Source organism: Rhamphochromis sp. 'chilingali', assembly GCF_963969265.1.
Source record: "Rhamphochromis sp. 'chilingali' genome assembly, chromosome: 1".
In the NCBI taxonomy this organism is placed as follows: Eukaryota; Metazoa; Chordata; class Actinopteri; order Cichliformes; family Cichlidae; genus Rhamphochromis; species Rhamphochromis sp. 'chilingali'.
The window spans coordinates 37,901,107-37,923,006 of NC_137929.1; the positions used below are offsets into that span (position 1 = coordinate 37,901,107).

Below are 21,900 nucleotides of genomic sequence, written 5' to 3' on the forward strand. Positions count from 1 at the left end.
CCACCTAGTGGAGAGTCGTCGTATTGGCATGTGACTAACAGAATGCTAAAGAAGCACCCTGAGAGCGCAAACCTCCACCACGGCAGCTCACTATCTGAGCAGCATGTTCTTTTAAGGTAAATCAAGTAATTTGATATATAAACATTTTGTTTTCTTTTTGCTCTATAGAGGTGTTTTAGGAAGTTGCCAAGTGCTTGCAGTAAAAACAACAAATTTTCAGGTCAACTTGAAAGAAAGGCAGATGTGGTCAAATTTGATATATTTGATGGAAAATCAAAAATGAGTCTTTCAACTGCTGCAGTTTCCACAGTTTTCACTCTACAGTCATCGTTTTACCATCAAAACTTAGGAGTGTTTTTCTTCTTTTAAACAGTGCATTTCTCAAAGCTAAGGGATGTAAATGTTTAGAAATGTGTGGATCCAAGTAGAGGATGAATCTTCTAACTGAAGCATAGAACATAAAAAACTAGATAGTGTTTTCAGTGAGGACTTTGTCTCAACAGCAGGGAAGACCCTACTTTTTAAACTGCTCATGTGACCACTTTATTGACATCAGGAACATAAAACACACACCGTTGTGTAGGACAAGTCCTCAGCACCCTCGCGGTTATGGTCTTGATTTTGAAACTTTTGTTCAACAAATGTACGGAGGCAGATTTCACAGGGATTTGTCACAGTATTTGCTGCAGTCACACTGAAAACTGTTGGCAGTTGTTTTCAGATGGTGAATTTAAATATATGGGAATGATGGGTCATCCTGATTGGCAGATTAACTTCAGGCTTGTTTTTCATTGGCGGACTGTTCTTCAGCAGACAGGTGGTTCATATCTGGGCAGTTACAGTCAGTTTTAGAATCTGTGGTGGATTGTCCCACACGTCTACTCAACTAACCTAATTGAATGCCTCTGTTTTTAGTCTGTATAGTTTCACACGCACACAAACACACACAGTTTAGACATTTAGAAATTTAAAATACATAATTCCAATCTTAAAGTGATATACGGTCTATGAACTGTCATCAGCATTCACACCTCACTTTGAGGAAATGCATTCTCTAGTTTTATGTCATTTTTTGTGTATATTTATTGTTGTTTAGTGACTTTTATATATAGTGTCTAAATTGTATGACTTGCACTCTGGTCAACTGAGTTTGTTTAAAATATGCTATAGGAATAAACTTTGACTTGACCTGACATTTTGCTGCTGTTATGCTTCATGACATAGCCTACAAAATGATAAATCAGTGGAGTTCAAATACATTGCTGTTTCTGAGAAAACTTAGCCCCCCATAAGTACTGCTTTGGTCTGTCTGAAAATTCACAGTCTAGGGTGAAATGAAGAAGAATGGAGCAAGGAAGTCTCTGTCTCTCTCTCACTCTCTCTCTCAGAGTAGCTGAACCCAACCCCCGACTATCTCATTAGGAAAATGAGCTTTCCTAAACACTAAGACGTACAGAATTCAAACCAGGAACCGATGTGTGTCAGAACTGCCTTCCGCCTCTACCATTAAATCCAGTGTTAACCTTTCTCCTCCATCGAGCAAAAGGAGTAACAGAGGCACTTTTTAAACTGATTTCTTGGTCAGGTTTAATGTTACTGACACAAAATCCCCACATGTACACATCAGTAACATCCACTTGTGCTCATATCAGCACAAGTTTTTCACTGGGAGTTAGTTTTTACATGGCAGTGTCTTATTTTAGGGTAGGGCAGTCACACACTTTGACACTGTAAGGAAGAGGATTCCCCTGCTGTTATTTATTATAATCGCTATAGCACTTTAGGAGCACAACTTTCACTTTATTAAAAGCACCTTATCTAGCACTTTATTTAGCGTCACACTTTAAGCATAGATTTGCATGCAGCTGCATGAAAAAAACTGTTTGTTCCATAATCTTTGATTTGGTCTGCCTCACTGTGATTCCAGCCGCTAAGGGCCGCCCTGTTACAGACACCCACATCTGAATAACACTCCATTTTGATAGTGGAGGTAGTGGATAGTGGTATTGGAGGCTCATCCTTATATTGATTAATCTGTGTCACCTGCCTCAATCAGTTGACGATTCCACTGAAAACGCTACATTCAGATGAAGAGAATCAACTTTTTGGGAAAAACGTATGTCCTATAAATGTGTAACATGATTTATAAGCTTAAGCTTAAACTTTTCCCCAAACCAATGTTGTTGTTGTGTTGTTTTTTTGTTTTTGTTGTTTGTTTGTTTTTATTACAGTTTACGATGCTAGTTACAGTTATTAACACAATTTGCAAAAAACCAAACAAAAGAGAAACACTGAACAATCAAGAGTGACCAGTAGCCAGATTACTGATTTTAAAATTTGAGAATTAAATTCGGCTTATGAATATTGGTGTATTGGACCCACTTATCCCAGCACGACAAAAACCAACTTACTCTGTTATTCACATATGCTGTTAACTCCTCCATCCTATAAATCTCTAGTGTTATTTCCCACCACAATGATAAAGTCGGTACATCTTGTAATAACCGTTTCTTTGTTATACATTTTTTCCTTGCAACTAGCAAGGCACTTAGTAAACATTTATCTTTTTTAGACCATTCCTGTGCCGTACATCCAAAAAAAATTGTACAGTTGAAAATTTCTTGTAGTGTTTTGTGAATGTCTTTCCAATAAGTCCTGATCAAAGGGACGTCCCACATTATGTGAGCGTGGTGTGCTCGTTGGTGTCCACGTTTTCTCCAACAAACAGGGGGATTCCCATCATAATGAGTCTTTTGGCAAGGGGTGATAAATAACCTTATCATAGTTTTCCATCCAAATTCCCTCCATCTTCGTGAGGAAGTGCATTTCCATTGTCGTTCCCATATTTGAGTCCATTCATCCTTTGTTATACACACTCCTCCCTCCTTTTCCCATAATATCTTCACATATTCAGTTGAGTGAGAAAGCTTATTTGTAAGAAATGTATACAAAAAGGAAATATGCTTTTTATTGATGTCACCACTATATGCCTTTTTAAGCATAGCTATCAAATCTACATTAGTGTTCGACACCACTCTGATTGTTGTCTTAATATAATGTCTTATTTGCAAGTATCGATAAAAATCCTGCTTTTCCAGATTGTATTTTTTTTTTAATGTATCAAAACGAATTAAGTTCCCATCTTTAATCAGACTATCAAATGTAGGTAATCCTTTAGCAGACCAACTTTTAAACCTTGAGTCCAATTTATTTTGGGCAAAATCAGAGTCATACGCAAATAAAGCCAAGTTCCAATTTAAATTCCCTCACAACATTTCTCCATACATTAAGTGTACATTTCACCCAAGGGTGGTAGACCTTGTCTATATATTTTGGAATGTTTAAGTCCATCAGGACAGCTTGTATTGGAAAAGAAAACATGCTCTCCTCAATATTTTTCCATTGTGCTTTATAGCTTATATCACACCAGTTAATCGCAGTCTTCAACTGAGCAGCCCAAAAATAATTTTTTAGTGACGACAGCCCCCATCGTCCTGTCTTTTATTGTAATTGTAAAGTTTTAAAACAAGCCCTTGGTCTCTTCCCTCCCCATATAAATCGTGATATAATTTTGTCCCATTCGTTAAATTGGCTTTGATCAATTTGTATTGGTAGCGTTTGGAATAAATATAGTAATCTTGGCAGAATATTCATTTTGATGGATTCAATTCGTGAGTATAAAGTTAGAAAGGGAATCATGTTCCATCGTTTGATATCATCCACTATTCTCTTTTGCAGGGAACCAAAATTCTCCTCAAATAATTTCGTTAAGTCTTTAGGTATGACAAGTCCCAAATATTTCAATGATTTTGCTTGCCATCTCATTGGATATTGAGCAACCAAGTGAGCTGGGGGGCTATAGTTATAGTATTTGAGTTTTGGACATATTAATTTTATACCCAGAAAGTTTCCTAAATTTTTGGCATAGATTCATCAGTTCAGGTAGGGAGTTTGTGGGCTGTTCTAGGTATATTAATATGTCATCTGCATAGCAAGCAAGCTTATGTTCCTGTTCTTTAATGTTTATTCCCTTGATGTCTTTGTTTTGTCTGATTGATTGTGCCAGAGGTTCTACGAATAATCAGAATAAAAGTGGAGACCAAGCGCAGTCTTGTTTATTTCCTCTTTGCAGAGCGAAGCTATTTGAGAGATAACCATTAACTTTAATTCTTGCAGTAGGGTTAGTATATAATGCCTTCACCGTATCAATAATTCTATTATGAAAGCCAAATTTGTTCAAGACTTTGTAAAGAAAGTCCCAATTTACAGAGTCAAAAGCTTTTTCTGCATCGATACTCATAAGCATGGCTTTACTTTTAGATGTTTGTATCTGATTTATTACGTTAAGAGTTCTGCGTATATGTGACACACTGTAATGTGTGGTCACATTATGTGATTTAATTTTTGTATATTGTATAAGCTTTTAAGTGTAGTTTTGTTAAACTACACCTTTGAAGCACATTACACAGTTGAGCAGCAGTATTTTTGTGTTTGCATGTGTTACAAATTATTTTTATCTGTGATAGGTTTGTAGCTTGAACCTATTCGCTGGAACGTTGAAGACAATATAATTACACAGCAAGCAAGACACGAAGTAGGCAAAGTTCTTCATGTTACTCATGCATGAGGGAGACCTGCCTGGAGCCAAGTGTCGTTCCACCACTTGACCTCCGTCAGACTCTCAGCCAGGTTCCCCATAGCACTCCTTTTATTGTGGTTACATGAATATGCACAGGGTCATTAACATATGATGTCTACATACACACAAAGAGTACCTTGCCTTTGTGTGTGTGTGTGTGTGTGTGTGTGTGTGTGTGTGTGGTGTGATTTGTGTGAGGTCAAGATGTGACCCTGTGAAGACTCCCCAAAGCTGGTGCCAGGAGTCTAGCGGGTCCATCTGAACAAAAGGCTCTTACTTAAAGAGATATACGTGTGTTTGCTATACCATATATCAACAAAGAGAAGATAGGACCTCTCTTATGTTCCTAGGATGTGGGTGTGCATTCTAGTGTGGAATACACACCAAACCTTTGCAGCCTGTTAAAGATCACACAGCCTACCACTACACAATTGATTATACACCTCTAAGCATATATGGTTAAATATTTCTAAGCATAAATGACAATCAACAATACAAAACCTAACAATCTGTAAGGCTAACACCTCATAATTAACATCACATATGTGTGTTTTATACTTTGCTACACACAGTGTACTGTGAGGATGTTGAGCTGGCAGCAGGAGAGAGCTGCAGCTCTGTGTGTGTTTGCATATAAATAAAGAATGCCACAAAGCATGAACATGCACACGGGTCTGCTGTGGGTTTGTTACAGCCATAAATCAGGTGTTAGGAGATAGTACGCACTATACCCTCCCCCTTCTAACTCTACAGGCCTGACAGGAAGACAAGAGGTGGTTTTCATGGTAACAGGAGCATTTCCACATAAAGACATACCAAGAAAGCTACAGAAGAAGAAACATGAGCCAAAGTGCTGGATCTCAGTCAAATAAGGTAGAACTGTGGCTCTTCTCCAACTTTTGACCAATCTCCTTAAATCCTGTTTATCACAGATAATAATTTGCTGCCTGGTGTGGTGCTGTTTGTTTGTTTGTGTCTCCTGAGTGAGCAGAGAGACACGGCAGCCTTTTGTCTCTGAACCAGAGACGAGGTCCATGGTGCCATGTAAAAAAATTAGAAATTCTAACCATTTTGATAATAAATTGTGAAAACCTATAACTGGAGCTATTTGCCTTCTCTCTTACAAAAAACCCTACACATATTTGTGTGGAACATAAAGTTATAGTAGTTCTTTATTGAAGAGGCAGTTAGAATCCCCTCTGCACTACACTGCCTTACTGAATGAAAGTAAGTGAGGCACTAAACCACTTTACAGGAAGTCACATGATCCAGGGTGAAATGAAAGTGTTCATCTAACCATATAAAGGGGGTGTTCAGAATCCCCTCTGCACTACACTGCGCTACAGGAAGTGACTTATCTGCAGAAACAGGAAAACAATCTTCCTGCTAGTAGTGCAGAAGCAGAAAAGGTTAGACAGGCAGATCTCTTCTGTAACGGTAGGTTGTTTAATGCTTTTTTTTTCATTCTTTGTGGCCGTACAGTCTGATTTATGGGTTATGATTACACCTTAATGTTTTCACAGATAAAAACAATACATAGTTATCTTATGTAGTTATGGTTATAGTTATCAGCACAGTCTAACACACTGTGGTGATAAAATTACAATAGGTGCATTTTTGGATTGCTGTAGACTGATAACAGGTCACAAAGTTTGGTATAGTGTGCCAGATATTATAATGTGGTTATCACTGTCTAGATCAGGCGTACATACATGAACCTTCAACATCAAAAGTGCCATTTCAGACCCTCTGACCGAACACTGGAAGAAAAAGACCTACATGTGCATGTGTGTGTCTGTGGTTTGTGTGGTGCAGATGGGAGTAAGAAATGATGCAATTCAGAAAGGACAATACATTTACTTAATACAAGAATAATAAGATGTCTTAATAAGGAGAAGAGCTTTTTTACTTTTTAAGAGCTGTTCAACGAACATTTTGAAAAGCAGAGCTGAGGTGTTACGTGCAGGCCTACTTTTAAATTAAAATTCATACAATATGATCCACAAGCTTAAACTGAGCTTTTCAAATGTGTACAATGATTTATGTGAAACCGTTGAGAACTCAGGCATGCTTCAATATACAAAAAAATACCAAGCAATCTGACCACATGTAATTTAAAAAGTTTCAGCTTCATGAATCTGACCATTTTGACTTTCAATAACCTTTCTGTTTGTACAAATGTCTAAAAATACCTGTGACATCTCTCCCGCACACTCACAAAACCTTAAATACATATGGACAAATCGCCTGACATGTATAGATCATGTGGCATGGCCAAGTGCAGTTTCGAGGCATATTTAATGCTTCCACCTTCTGCGTTCAACTCTCAGTGTGAAACAAATGCATACAAAGCATTGCTTGTGGATCATATCGTATCTGTATGCGAACCTCATGAGACATATTTCTATATGTCCATATTGAAAGCATAGTTTTTCCATTTTCAAGTAAGAGTTGGGCTCGGTAGATTTATTTCCAGATCCACGACTCCGAACAACAGTTTTAAAAACTAGGTTGTTAAAAAGTATTTTTAATTTTTTTTTCACATCTAGTTTTAGTTTTTAAGTTTAGTTTTAGTTGAATATAATAACCTTTGTATGTGTTTTCATTTTTTGCGTAAACAGTTCTACCCGGTTTCATGGCTTCAGCATTCACTTTTTGAAAAAATGTCTTTATCTGCAGAAAATATTTGTGCACTAAATCATCTGAGGCAAATTATTGTAAAAGTTGCACAAGAAATCACATAAACCTGAGTAAAATTCAAAGTAGAGCAGGGCGATATGAACAAAAATATTTATCACGATATGTTAAGTCTAATTGTTGAATGTTGTCATTATGTTCTTAAATTTGTAAGGTCTGAGTTCAATCTATAGGATCAAGACATTCCTTTGTCTCTGACCACTGGCTGGAGAGGCTTTTATTGCAGATACGTTCTCTGGATCTGGAAGATCTGTTTCTTGTGATGTTGCTTCCTGCTTTTATGATCCTTTTGGTGAGCAGGAAGTCATGCATACAGAGACACATGCACACAGAGAGACACACATTCTCACACACACACACACACACACACACACACACACACACACACACACACACACACACACACACACACACGCACACAGATGTTTACACATACACACACATAGTGCCTTGTCTTAGAACCATTTGGGGGGTTTTATGGTGGGCGTTGCTTTGCTGTGATGTGTATTGTGTGAATTGTAACAGTTTGTCAATAAATAGCTGCGAGGGAAGCTGCTCTTGGAAGGATTTTGGGCTGGAGACAGGTTAGGAGCATGAGCTCCAAGAAATGGTTCTTGACCAAAAACTTCCCTTGCTAGTGGGGCTTGTGGAAACACAGACCCAACAATATGCATTTGGAAATTTGCGATAACGATATAACTGACGATATAATTGACACTGGACAAAATACTTTATAACACAACTTTGTTAGTGCAAATAAAAACCCCATCAATTTATTTTCACTTAAACAAGCAGCTGTTTTTTTATGATAATTGAACTATAATTGAACTCAGGACCTTCTTGCTGTGTGGCAACAGTGCTAACCACCGTGCTACCGTGCTCCACAAAACTTAAAAAGCGGTTATACACACAATACGGTAATATTATGTTGAAGCACAGTACGTATAACTCCGCGAGGCTCCTGCCTACGATAGCCGTAATGCTCCGACAATCCATCAAGTGGTGCGGGTTCGTAGCTTAGCAAAGTCGTACTAAAACATTTGACAGATTTTCGCCGTGTACCACATAAAATCGTTTCGAGGTCAGTAAACACAACCAGAATTCATACATAAGGCACACGGGATTATAAGGTAAGGGGCACTGTCGATTTTCAGAGAAATCAAAGTATTGATTTTAAGTGTGCTGTATTTTCCAAAAATACGGTAATAACGACGGCCCGCTAGCATGCTCTACCAAAAATAGTGCTTTGTTGTGTATCTGACGGACGAAAGCTAAACCAGTTCCACACCACTGAAGTTGCAGCATTTTTACAAACCAATTCTGGTTCATCCGTTTCATTCAACGATCCGCTTTCGCCCTTCTCATTCTCTGTCGCCGCCATGTGCATATGAAAACAAAGGCACTGCGCATGCACGTTTTACCCATATTCTATCGCGATATTTCATTTTCTTATCGTTGCCCAACATTATACCAGTATTACCATGAATTGTATGATATGGCCCAGCCCTAATTCAAAGTATTCATCTAACAGTTTGTACAGTACCTAAGGTCCACTAGGATGCCCTACAGAATGAAAGGAAATGAAACACCTTTACAAAAGGTCACATGATTTTGAGCAAACACGAAAGTGTTCATCTAACATCATAGGAGGAGAGGTGGGTCGAGTATACAAAAATTGTACTCAAGTAAGAGTAGCATTACTTTAAAATATTATTACTCAAGTAAAAGTGAAAAGTAGTCATCCAAAAAATTACTGAAGTAAGAGTAAAAAACATAGTTCGTGAAAAGACTACTCAGGTACTGAGTAACTGGTTGTAGTGTCTGATTTATTTTTTTACTTTTTTAAAAAATAAATGCTTATCAGACAAGCAAAAATAAATAAATACACAAATTTTAGTAATCTCAAATAGAATATAAAAACATTAACAAAATAAGGCACACCACTTCTAATTTCCAGATTTCAGTTTTTCACAACATAAAGCTCTTTTAACCAATACAGTGGTCCCTCATTTATCGTGAGAGTTAAATTCTAAAAATAACCCGTGATAGGTGAAATCCATGAAGTAGCCAACTTTACTTTTTATAATTATTATAGATGTTTTACGGCTGTAAATAGATGTTTTAAGCCTCAGTATACACTTTATGCACTTTTCTCAGACAGGCATGAACATTTTCACACTTTTATCCCTTGATAAAAGTGTGAAAATGTCACAGTTCAAATCTTCGTTGAGTATTATGGAATGAAACCAAAGGCACCCATGGTTGCCTCTGACGGTGCAAAATGTTTCATCGACATTGTTGCGTTTGTTGGGGAGAAAACTTACAAATATACAGTACAGGGTTCAGAGTCACACTGCTAGCACTTGAGATTTATGTCAATTTGACCAGCTGAACGCATTCTGTATTGTACAGGAGACACGGAGCACGAGATTGATTGACAATGGTCTACAGCCAATCAGGACGCAAAACACAATGCGCTGTGCAAAAAACCCCAAAAAACCCTTGAAAAATTGCACACAAAAAATTCGCGACAGCAAGGCCGCAAAAGGTGAATCGTGTTATTGCGAGGGACCACTGTACCTACAGTAAATTATATAAATATATGAACAATGCAAACCATTTCCAGTGACAAGATATGCTGTATACTTTATATTCAGCTTTACTCCAAATGGCACAGCAGCCTCAGAGAAAACATTAGAGCAAGGCAACTTCAACATATGTACATACAAGGCTGTAATTGTTTAGCAGTGAACAGGAGTCCTGCCTGACTAAAAAGTCCTTCACAAGCTCCAGATGCAGGAAGATTATGCAATAGATCCACACCTCCAGTGAACAGACATGAAAGGTACCTCTCCAGCTCCCCTGCTTCTGGTTTTCCTAACCCCATGGATCCAAAGCAATCATCTTCGTCGGTTAGGCCGCTGTTTGTGCTGGCCTCATCCAGCTCTGTGTCTAGGTGATGTCTGATGAAGTTCAGACCTGTGGAAACATACGGTTTTCAAAAGAATTAGGTCTGGGCATTATAGTGCTGTATAGACTGCCAAGCTGCGGATGTTTGGCATAAATATTTTATCACGCTGGAGATATTTTTTACTAACTCTTGTTGAAAAACAAAATCTGGTCATTCATATCTCCGCACAAACAGTTTGTGATGAATTCCAGATTAAGTTCAAAATAAGAACGTATGCAAGGCTAAGCAGTGCTAGCCAACATATTCTCCTTCAAAAACATTTTTTTAGCCTTTCTTCTTAGTTATAAACTTCTACACCTCATAACTGTAGTTCACTGAAGGAGGAGTCAGGACAAAAAGTCACATGTTGAGAAAAATAAAATAAAAACGGCTTAATTACTAATGTAAATGGCCTGTATTTGTATAGCGCTTTACTAGTCCCTAAGGACCCCAAAGCGCTTTACTCATTCAGTCATCCACACATTCACACACTGGTGATGGCAAGCTACATTGTAGCGACAGCTGCCCTGGGGCGCACTGGCAGAGGCGAGGCTGCCGGACACTCTGACCACCACCAGTAGGCAACGGGTGAAGTGTCCTGCCCAAGGACACAACGACCGAGACTGTCGGAGCCGGGGGCTTGAACCAGACAGTTGCCTCTGCCATGTTTTCATGTTTCTACTTTCTGTGTCCGCTAGTTTGAAAGGCTCGGGCCGCACTGCCCGCCACAGTTTATAAACTGGTCATGTGACTGCATGGCTACATCTGATTGGTGAAAGAGTTAAGGGTAACCCCACTGGCAGCATGATCCATTATTATCTAATGTGTGAAATTAATTATGTAGAAAAAGTAACAAGTCAAATATAGCGGAGTAAAAATAACATTTCTTCTTCACAAATGTACTCAAGTAAAAGTAAAAAGTATGGTGCAATAAAGGTACTTTTAGAAGTACATTTATTTCAAAAATCAAATCAAATCAAATCACTTTTATTGTCACATCACATGTGCAGGTACATTGGTACAGCACATGTGAGTGAAATTCTTGTGTGCGAGCTTCACAAGCAACAGAGGTGTGCAAAATACAATAACATAAACAAGCAAAATACAAGAATGGCTACATCTGAAACTAATAAATATATGTACAATATATAATAGTATATGCATTTCTGGATGTGTATACTAAATATTTTTCTACCTGTGTGTGTGTGTGTGTATACACATGTTTTACAAATTAAATAGAGTAAACAATAAATAAAATATATAAAAATATACAGAGTAAGACATGTGCAAAACAGTGGCATTACTGTACAGTATGGAGTGCATAATGTTGAAGTTCCAGTAGTGAAGCTGAGGTGTCTATGACGTGTTCAGCAGTCTGATGGCCTGATGGAAGAAGCTGTCTCTCAGTCTGCTGGTACGGGACCGGATGCTGCAGATCCTCCTTTCTGATGGAAGTAGTCTGAACAGTTTATGGCTGGGGTGACTGGAGTCCTTGATGATCCTCCCCGCTTTCCTCAGGCAGCGCTTCCTGTAGATGTCTTGGAGGGAGGGAAGCTCACCTCCAATTATCCGTTCAGAGCACCGCACTACTCGCTGGAGAGCTTTGCAGTTGTAGGCGGTGCTGTTGCCATACCAGGTGGTGATGCATCCAGTGAAAATGCTCTCAATGGCACAGTGATAGAAGGTCCTGAGGATGCGGGGGCTCATGCCGAATCTTTTCAGTCTCCTGAGAAAGAAGAGGCGCTGCTGTGCCTTCTTCACTGTTTTGTTTGTGTGTACTGACCACGTAAGATCCTCAGCCAGGTGTACGCCAAGGAACCGGAAGCTGCTCACTCTCTCCACAGCAGCGCCGTTGATGGTGATGGGGGTGTGTACTTCTCTGCACCTCCGGAAGTCCACTATCAACTCCTTTGTCTTTGCGACGTTGAGGGTGAGATGGTTGTCTTGACACCAGTGGGTCAGGGCGCTGACCTCCTCCCTGTAAGCCGTCTCATCACTGTTGGTGATAAGACCCACCACTGTAGTGTCGTCCGCAAACTTCACAATGATGTTGGAGCTGTTAGTGGCTGTGCAGTCGTAGGTGTAGAGTGAGTACAGGAGAGGGCTCAGTACACACCCCTGTGGAGCACCAGTGTTCAGTGTGATGGGGGATGAGGTGATGCTGCCCAGTCTGACCACCTGGCGTCTGTCAGACAGGAAGCTAAGGATCCAGCTGCAGAGGGAGCTGCTCAGTCCTAGATCCTGCAGTTTCCTGTCCAGCTTCGAGGGAACGATGGTATTGAATGCTGAGCTGTAATCTACAAACAGCATCCTCACATACGTGTCTCTCTTCTCCAGGTGTGACAGGGCAGTGTGTAGTGTCAGGGCTATGGCATCATCAGTGGACCTGTTGTGGCGGTATGCGAACTGTAGAGGGTCCAGTGAGTCGGGTAGTGCAGAGCAGATGAAGTCCCTGACCAGCTTCTCGAAGCATTTGCTTACGATGGGGGTCAGGGCTACAGGTCGCCAGTCGTTCAATGAGGAGATGGTGGAGGATTTGGGTACAGGGACGATGGTGGCCATTTTGAAGCAGGCTGGGACTACAGACAGAGAGAGGGAAAGGTTGAAGATGTGCGTGAACACTCCAGCCAGCTGAGCCGCGCATGACCTGAGGACGCGGCCGGGAATCCCGTCCGGACCAGTAGCTTTGCGTGCGTTCACCTTCCTGAAGCACTTCCGCACATCCTCCTCAGACACAGTGTGCGCACTGACGTCATCCGCGGTGCGCACACTGTCCGGTCTCATGGTGTTCGCTGCGTCGAATCTAGCGTAGAATACGTTTAGATCCTCACACAGAGAGGCCGTGGTCTGCGGTGTGCTGGTTTTCCCTCTAAAGTCTGTGATCGTGTTTAGTCCCTGCCACATACTCCGAGGGTTGTCAAACTGTTGCTCCACCCTGTCCCTGTACTCACGTTTGGCTGCTTTGATCGTCTTCCGGAGTTGGTAATGTGCGTGTTTGTAGTCCGATGTGTTCGCGGAGGCAAAGGCGGTGCTCCGTGCCGCCAGTGCCGCGCGAACATCTCCGTTAATCCAGGGTTTTTGATTTGGGAAGGATTTGACTGTTCTGGATGGGACGACATCTTCCACGCATTTCCTGATAAATCCACAGACTGAGTCTGTGTATTCATCAATGTCCCTAGCAGCCACGTGAAACATTTCCCAGTCCGCGTGATCAAAACAGTCCCGCAGCGCAGACTCCGATTGGTCCGTCCAACAGTGCACCGCCCTCCGGGTTGGAGCTTCCTGTTTCAGCTTCTGCCTGTAGGCGGGCAGGAGCAGGATGGAGCGGTGATCTGATTGGCCGAATGGGGCGCGGGGGAGGGCTTTGTACGCATCCTGGAAAGAGGTGTAGCAGTGGTCGAGTAGCCGATCTCCACGAGTGTTAAAGTGGATGTGTTGGTGGAGTTTGGGTGAGACTTTCTTCAGGTTTCCCTTATTAAAGTCTCCGGCTGTGATAAACGCTGCCTCTGGGTGTGCGGTTTCCTCGCTGCTGATCGCGCTGTACAGTTCCCTGAGTGCACGGTCAGTGTCGGCTTGTGGGGGAATGTAAACAGCCGTAATAATCACTGCTGTAAATTCCCTCGGTAGCCAGAATGGCCGGCACTTAATCATCAGGTACTCCAGGTCCGGTGAGCAGAAGGATTTGACCGGGTGCACGTTCGCATAATCACACCAGCTGTTGTTGATCATGAAACACACACCACCGCCTCTGCTTTTCCCAGTAAGATCCTGTGACCTGTCCGCGCGATGCACGGAGAACCCCGGTAGTTGTATTGCGGAGTCCGGTACCTTGTCCGATAGCCAGGTTTCTGTGAGGCAGATCACGCATTAACATTACATTAACGTACAGCGTTAATGTAACTCATTACTACCGACCTCTGAAGAGGAGTGGTCAGAATCCCTGCTGCACTACACTGCCTAAAGAATTGAAAGGAAGTGATTTACAGCAATAGTACAACAATTTCACTGCCAGTAGTGCAGGAGCAGAAAATAGATGAGTTTTTGTGTCAGCTACTGGCCGAACCACATTCTGCTTGTCCCCAGCCTCCATCAATAGTTCTGCTGGAAGTGGGAGTTGAAGATCTTAGAGAGTGGGGCCTCTGTCAGACATTCCCATTACACCATCATAATATGTTTAGGTTTGCCAGGTCTGTCAGGTGTCATTCCCACCACCTGATTCAACTCACCATCAGGTGGTGATCAGCTGACAGCTCAGCTCAGCTCTTCAATCAAGCGTGCAGAACATATTGCCACAGATCTGATGACATGATTACAAAATTGAGTGGGTGCATGGGTTCTCTCCGGGTACTCTGGCTTCCTCTCACATAGATATGAAGTTAATGGGATTAGGTTAATTGGTGACTCTAAATTGCCTATAGGTAGGAATGTGATTGTGAATGGTTGTCTGCGTCTGTGTTAGCCCTGCAACAGTATGGCGACCTATCCAGGGTGTACCCTGCCTCTTGCCCTAAGACAGCTGGAATAGCCTCCAGCCCCCCTGTGATGCTGAAAACGATAAGCAGAAGAGAATGGATGAATGCTTTTTTTTAAGTGCTCAAATTTTTTGTGAGATTAAGGGGAGAGGCAGGGAGTTTGTAGTCTTTTTCAAAATGCCAACCATAAAATAGTCTTTGGAGCATAAATAGTTAAATATTTTCCTCTCATTACTTTCAGGGAGAAACTGGCTGAATAACCTGGGGCAAATGTTGGATGACAGATTCTGTATCAACAATGGAGGTAAAATATATGAAACTCAAATATTGTTCTTTGGAGATACTGTGTTTGCAATAATATGTTTTCATTTTTTTTCTCTTTTTATCATCATTTGTAAAAAAGGAAAACAGTGATGAAGATTTAGTTGTTGAGCTATACTGTGAGGAAGTAAATGACCCTCCATCTGCACCATGTTCTACCTGCTGGGATGACTGTCAGCAGATTATTACAGGAGGTAAAAGTCAGCTTTATACTTTTTACTGCTACAGCAGAAAAACACAATATGATGTGAAGTCTGTACGTAAGCACATTATTAATATTATCAATATTACTATCATTATGCCCACAGTTACTTGTCATCATGTGAAGACAAAAGTGTTTTACATCAGCAGTGAGTTAGTGTCTCAGCATTTGGACAGTCCTGTTGGTGACAGTGAGAACTACACAGTGATTACATGCAGAGAGGAAGAAACTGAGCAAGAGTCGACAGACATGGACAGCTCAGAGCCCGACTACCTGAAACCAGAAGAAGAAAAGTCCAGCCAGACTCCTGAAGACATGAAGGATGAAATCGAAAGTCAGTCCTTAGTTACCTCAACACACACAGGTAAACGTTAACACCAATTACAAAAATGATGGCATACTGGTTAAGTTGAAAATAAAAACAGAATGTAATAACTTTTAAATCTCACATCCTCAGTGAAACACCTGCAAACCTTATTGAAAAAACTGGGCTTGAAGCAGAACTACACAAAGAAGCTATCACTCAGGAGAATACTTGGGATTAATAAGAAGACCACCACTGATGAATCTGCGAAGTGCAAATCAGACCTTCCATGGTATTTTCTAAAGAAACTAATGATGTTTAATGTCACTGCTAGGAATGTGAAATGTACATCAGAGTGTGATTCAACCAGTGATGATACATCAGGAACTAAAAAGTTAAATCTTAAAAATATGGTCAGCAGTCCAAACACAGATAACATGGTGAACCCGCTCGACATAATCACTGCTCTCTTTCTGTGTTCTGATGGTTTTCTACAGCAGGAAATGGCACTAAAAATGTCCATGTGTCAGTTCTCTGTCCCTCTGCTGCTTCCTAATTGTGACACAGGACAGTGCACACTCATGCTGTGGGCCATGAGAGACATTGTTAAAAAGTACAGACCTCAGTCTCTTTCACAGTCAAAGGGCTTCATTGAAGAAAGAATCGTTCTCTCTGAACTTCCAATGGTCTCTTTTGTCAGACTGGGTGAGTGCTGCTTGTCCAAGTCAGAGATTCTCAATAAGCTTCTGAGCAATTCTCAGCAGTACCACGACACCTTTGTTCACCACAACATGGAGTGTGGTGACAGTCCAAGAAGAATTTCCAACGGACTGACTGAAATTACTTGGTACCTTCCTGGTGGAAACACAAACATTGACATTTTCAGTCAGCCAGTGGCTGTAGCCAACCTTCGTGGGGACATTGCTTCATTTGAAACACAATACTCCTTTTTGTGTCAGACATCTGCAGCAGTTTTTGTCTTCTTTGAGCATTTGGATTCTGAGTCTGAATCTGTGTTCAATCTGCTTAAAAGCCAACACCACAAAGCACAGATCTACTTGGTCGGCAACTATGAGAGCAAGCGCTTCAATTTAGATGCTTTGGAAAAAGTAGCAACTGAGTTGGATTTAACTGAAAACAACATCATTATTAAGACAAAGCAAAAAAATGATGCAGACTTTGTAAAAGATTTAAGGAAAACTGTCAGAAATGTGGTTGAGAAATCAGAGCTGAAGATGAAAATAGAGGAGATGGTGGATGTTGCCCATGAACTGGGAATCCTGGTTGATGAAGACTCTCCAGAGTGCCAGACTGCAAAGAAAAATGCAAAAACCATCACTGAAGAAATTCAAGACATCCATAAATACAAAGAAGATCAGCTTCCCCGACAAGGACAAATATGGAAAACACTGACCTTGTTAGAGAAGGAAGAGTTTCGACTTCGAAATGTTGGGTCTAAAAATGTAGAAGATTACAAAAGTGATCTTCAGAAACAGAAATATGAACTGCGGCAAAAGCAGAACTCTTATGAGATGTCGACAGCTATGACAAACTTCATCACAGGGATATCAAGCCCAGGAACAGAGAGGTTTTATTTCCTGAAATGGATGCGAATGAACCTCGATAATGTGTCTCGTATAAAACTGTCTGAACTCCGAGAGAAATATAAAGAAAAATGCAAGAACTCTGAGAACAAAGAGGAGATCAAAGAAATTGACAGACAAATTTCTATCAGCTCACTGGGGATTGAACACTTCTTCCGTGAAATGGGTCAGATCTATGAAGCTTCACTGTCCCTTCCAAAAACAGACCCATCACGTCAACAATTGCAGCATCTGCCCAAACTGTGTGCAGAGTTGTTGCTTGATGGATTTCCTCTTGAGCTTGTAGATGGAGATGCATCCAACATCCCTCTCAGATGGGTGAGTGATGTTCTCTCTCAGCTCAGTGACCTGGTGTCTCCAAAGAAAAAAGGAAATAAGAGAAAGATACGAGTAGTCACAGTTCTTGGAGTTCAGAGCACAGGAAAGTCCACTCTCCTTAACACCATGTTTGGAGTGCAGTTTGCAGTCAGCAGTGGTCGATGTACTCGAGGTGCCTTTATGTTGCTCATCAAAATCAATGAAGACATGAAAAACGTCCTAAAATGTGACTTCTTGGTGATCATTGACACTGAGGGCTTAAAGTCACCAGAACTTGCACAACTGGACAACAGCTATGAACATGACAATGAGCTTGCAACACTTGTTGTTGGGCTGAGTGATGTCACCATAGTCAACATTGCAATGGAGAATTTAATTGAAATGAAAGACATCCTACAAATAGTTGTGCACGCTTTTCTCAGGATGAAGGAGGTGGGCAAAAAGCCTAAATGTCAGTTTGTTCACCAGAATGTGTCGGATGTTTCAGCCCATGATAAGAACTTACGAGACAGGAAACTGCTCCTGGATCAGTTAAATGAGATGACTCAGGCAGCAGCCAAAATGGAAAAGAAAGAGGGGAACAAGAGCTTCACTGACGTGATGGAGTACAGTCCAGACACTGGGAACTGGTACATTCCTGGACTGTGGAATGGAAACCCACCAATGGCACCAGTTAATGCAGGATACAGTGAGGCTGTATATGAGCTCAAGAAAAACATCATCCAACTAGTGAGAGACTGTGAATCATCTGCTAATGATATCATGGAATTTAAAGAGTGGGTGAAAAGCCTGTGGAATGCAGTAAAGCATGAAAACTTCATCTTCAGCTTCAGAAACAGCCTCGTAGCTGATGCATACATGAAGCTCTGCACAGAGTTCAATAAATGGGAGTGGGAGTTCAGAAAAGAAATGTACACCTGGGTAAGAAATGCAGAAACAAAAATTTCAAATTTTGGTACCATTGCAGCAAAATCTGAAACATCTGACATGAGAGAATTTCTCAGATCTTTGAAAAGTGAAGCCTCCACAGTGCTGTCTGCATGGGAGACAAAGATTCTGAACAATCTGACACAATATTTCGAGCAAACAGAGGGTCATGTGTATCTGGTTGAAGGATACAAAGAGGAATTCTCAAACAGTGCAAAGGTCCTTCGTCGTGAAATAGAAAGTGGTGTAATGTGTCAACTTGAAGCAGCAGCAGGAATCAGACAGGGAATGACAGAAATTGATAAAATCAAAAACAATCATACAAAAGAGATTGAAAAAGCAGTGCGTGCATTAATTGATAAATGTCGAAAGAAAAACATCCAAATGACAGACGCAGAGTTGGACAAAGAGTTTGAGAAGATGTGGAAGGAAACTTTAGAAAAACTGTCTTTCTCTGAACAAAAAACCTCAAATGTCACAGACAGAGTGTCCTACTATCTGAGAGATAATCTGAAACGTAAGGGGAGCTGTGCAAACGAGTTAAGTCAAAGGAGTTTGCAAGACTGTGGAAAAGAGTCTTTTAAATGGACAACTGACGGATTTTACAACAAAGTTAAACATGGGGCTAAAAAGTTCTTTCTCGGTCAAGATGACATAATGGCTGCACAACATCTGGCTGACAGCATCATAGCTGCTTGCACAGACCTTGTGAATGAACAAGTGAAAAGAAAAAATAATTACCATGACACTTACATCCAGGAGATCCTCAACGTGATTGATGAGAAGCTAAAAAACCATCAAGATGTTAAGATAAACATCGAGTTTGAAGTTTCTCTAAAACAGCACATCTGTGGATTCGCAGCCAGAACGTTTCAGAAAATGCATGAAGATTTCATAGAAGAAAATGATCCGTACAGATGTCTGATTAAAAACAAGGAAAAGTTTCATGATGATTTCAAAGATGTGTTCAATGAACGAGACCAGTGTCAGAAGAAGGCAGAAGAATTCACAAATCGATGTTTGAAGCCTGCTGTTGAAGACTTTGTTAATCGCTCCCTGGGTCCTGATATCATTGATGAAATGAGGAAACTTGAGCAGTTCAGCACAAGAATGTCCTTCCAGTATTCAATTTTACTGGATTTGCTCTCCAAGGAGGATTTTCAAAATTATGTCAGCTATATTTGCTCATATGAGAAGTATGTAAAGACATGGATACTTGAACAGATAAAGAAGCGCTTCTCAAATGAGTCGACAGTTTTTGAGTTTGAGGACCGACATCTGCAGTCATGTATTGACAGCATAAATTCTGCCATCAACGAGGCCAAAACCAGAGAGAGTGAGGATTTGAATGAATTTGTTGAAGATATTTGGAAAGAACTTGGTGATAAACTGGTCATTTCCCAGGATGCTCTTGGTGCTTTCATGATACTGAACAATGCGGACAAGGAACAGTTTGCTGACTGTCTCACAACATCTGTGAGTGACATGACAGAAACTCTCAGAAAGAAGTTCAAAAAATCTACCTTTGAAATGAAACTACAACATCTCCATGTGAATCCACAGAATGAACTTTTCAACAAATTGATTGGTTGTGGCAAACAGTGTCCATTCTGTAAAGCTCCCTGTGATGCAGGAGGAAAAGTCCATACTGAGCACTTTGTTTCACTGCATAGACCAGAAGGTCTGGGTAGATACAGCTGGGAGTGGACAGAGCGACTTGTCACTGACATATGCTCATCCTCAGTGATCAGTGACAACAGATTTCGTTGCAGTCATACAAACAATGAATGGCACCCTTATAAGAAATACAAGAAAATTTATAAGGACTGGGATATTCAGCCAGATAAGACTCTCGAAGCATCAGACTACTGGAAATATGTAATGAAAAAATACAATAGGGAGTTTGCTGAAGAATATGAAGCAGAATGTGCTAACATCCCAGGTTTTTGGTATCTAATCAACAAAGATCAGGCAGAAAAAAGTCTTGATGAGTCATACAAGTAACCATTCTTCTATTGCTCCTCATTTCCTTCTGCTGTACAGAAGATATCGCAGATGTAGTTTTCATGATATTGAAGAAAATGCCTCAATATTTTCCAAGACAAAAGTAACATACTCTCAGTACACAGAAAATTTACCAGTGTGGAACTCTTCCCCTGAGTTCAATTTAACTCGATTAATGAAAAGTAATCTCATATCAAATGTAATATATGTTTTGTGTGTGTTGTTTTTCTTCTCTTTTTTGGTAATTGATATATTCACATTTTTGTCATGGATAAGTCAGTTTTCTTCTTTTTTTCAGTAACAAAGTTAACAACAACAAAAACCCCGCTCGGACTTCCTTAATAATTTATGTTTCTTTGAGGAATCTTATGTTAAATCTTTACACTTACACAAATAGCAAACTGTGGATCAAACTGTGTGCTATCTACAAAAAAAAGTAGTCTGTAATGCAATCCACCAGGACATCACAATGCATATCCTCCATGGTTCAGTCAAAACATTCCTCAGAGCCCACTTCAGTCTCACCATCTTTTCACAGCATTGGTCCCTGTGTACGATAGGTTTATACACAGGGAGAAGGTAGACCAGGTTGTCTTGATGAGCTATATGCCTTTTTTGTGTAAGCATACAGTATATTCAGTGTTTTAATGTCTCTGGTGGTGTGTGTTATCATAATAAGACTTTCTATTGTGTTTTATAAATTGCAGTGACATCAGATCAATAAATCTAGGGGAAAAAATGAAATAACATGTATTTTTCTTGACATTTCATATGTTTCATCATCTGTTTTATAAATTAGTTCCTCATTAAATAAAGAAAATTATGTGAAAATTCATCCTCCCTGTTCTCTAACAAATGTGTAAGGAAATGGGGTAAACCGTGTCTTTGAGCTTTTCAAAAAATCTAGTATAGTCTATGTGACTGTCTTTAGAACCAGCTTACATATTTTTGGTCTTAAAAAAAAGAGAAAGATTTTACATTATATTATTATCTGTTTTTATGTAGTGGTTTTACCAATCTGAAAAATGCTACTTTTTTTAAAATAATCATATTTCATTAGAATACTTTTAATGTCTTTAGCTATTTTTATCCTCCTAAGTCTCGAGTTTGAGTTAAACAAAGATTGTATAAAGAGCACAACAAGTGCACATTTGGTGGAGTAGTTGCAGCACTAGTTGCTGCAGCAGACCAGAAGCGCCACTACTGCTGCTGCTGCTGTCATGAATTGAGCCAGTCCTTTCTCCCACTTACAAATGAAGTCCATGTGGCGATCCTTTTGGACTAAAATGTTTGTTATGTTTTTGCACTTGACTCGTTCCTAACCATGGACTGATGGGCTGTTTCTCAATACTTAAGTCTGCAAATCCGATACGCAAATTATAGGCCAATTATGTCACAGCGAGGCAACAAAGGGTGCCCATTTGAGGCCTACAAATGCGTCCTCCTTTTTCCTGGATTTGAA

General features: G+C 40.3%; 1 protein-coding gene and 1 long non-coding RNA gene across 6 annotated transcripts in view; one reads left to right on the forward strand and one right to left on the reverse strand.

Moving 5' to 3' along the window:
- LOC308393156 overlaps window positions 1-8,916 on the reverse strand; it is a 55,648-nt gene extending 46,732 nt beyond the window's left edge. The window contains exon 1 of the long non-coding RNA XR_013970936.1: window positions 7,705-8,916. This is a non-coding gene — a long non-coding RNA (uncharacterized lncRNA). The remainder of the gene's footprint in view (window positions 1-7,704) is intronic.
- On the forward strand, window positions 39-21,238 carry LOC308392557 (interferon-induced very large GTPase 1-like). 5 transcript variants are annotated; one of them, XM_080875631.1, is made up of 6 exons: window positions 5,991-6,076; window positions 7,491-7,628; window positions 15,000-15,062; window positions 15,162-15,273; window positions 15,388-15,645; window positions 15,739-21,238. In XM_080875631.1, exons 3-6 carry the CDS (start codon window positions 15,036-15,038, stop codon window positions 20,436-20,438), a joined length of 5,097 nt encoding a protein of 1,698 aa, XP_080731757.1. In that variant the 5' UTR covers window positions 5,991-6,076; window positions 7,491-7,628; window positions 15,000-15,035; the 3' UTR covers window positions 20,439-21,238. The 5 variants fall into 5 exon arrangements, with proteins under 5 accessions (XP_080731756.1, XP_080731758.1, XP_080731754.1 ...); XM_080875630.1 differs by lacking the exons at window positions 5,991-6,076; window positions 7,491-7,628 and adding an exon at window positions 39-116; XM_080875632.1 differs by lacking the exons at window positions 5,991-6,076; window positions 7,491-7,628 and adding an exon at window positions 5,408-5,512.
- Window positions 21,239-21,900: the final 662 nt, after the last annotated feature.

Excerpts from the sequence above, each read along its gene's own strand:
- LOC308392557 (XM_080875630.1), top strand. The coding sequence starts at position 15,036 with ATGACAGATTCTGTATCAACAATGGAG. Across the intron at positions 15,063-15,161 it reads ATTCTGTATCAACAATGGAG|GAAAACAGTGATGAAGATTT; the intron begins GTAAAATATATG and ends TTTGTAAAAAAG. Across the intron at positions 15,646-15,738 it reads AGTTACCTCAACACACACAG|TGAAACACCTGCAAACCTTA; the intron begins GTAAACGTTAAC and ends TCACATCCTCAG.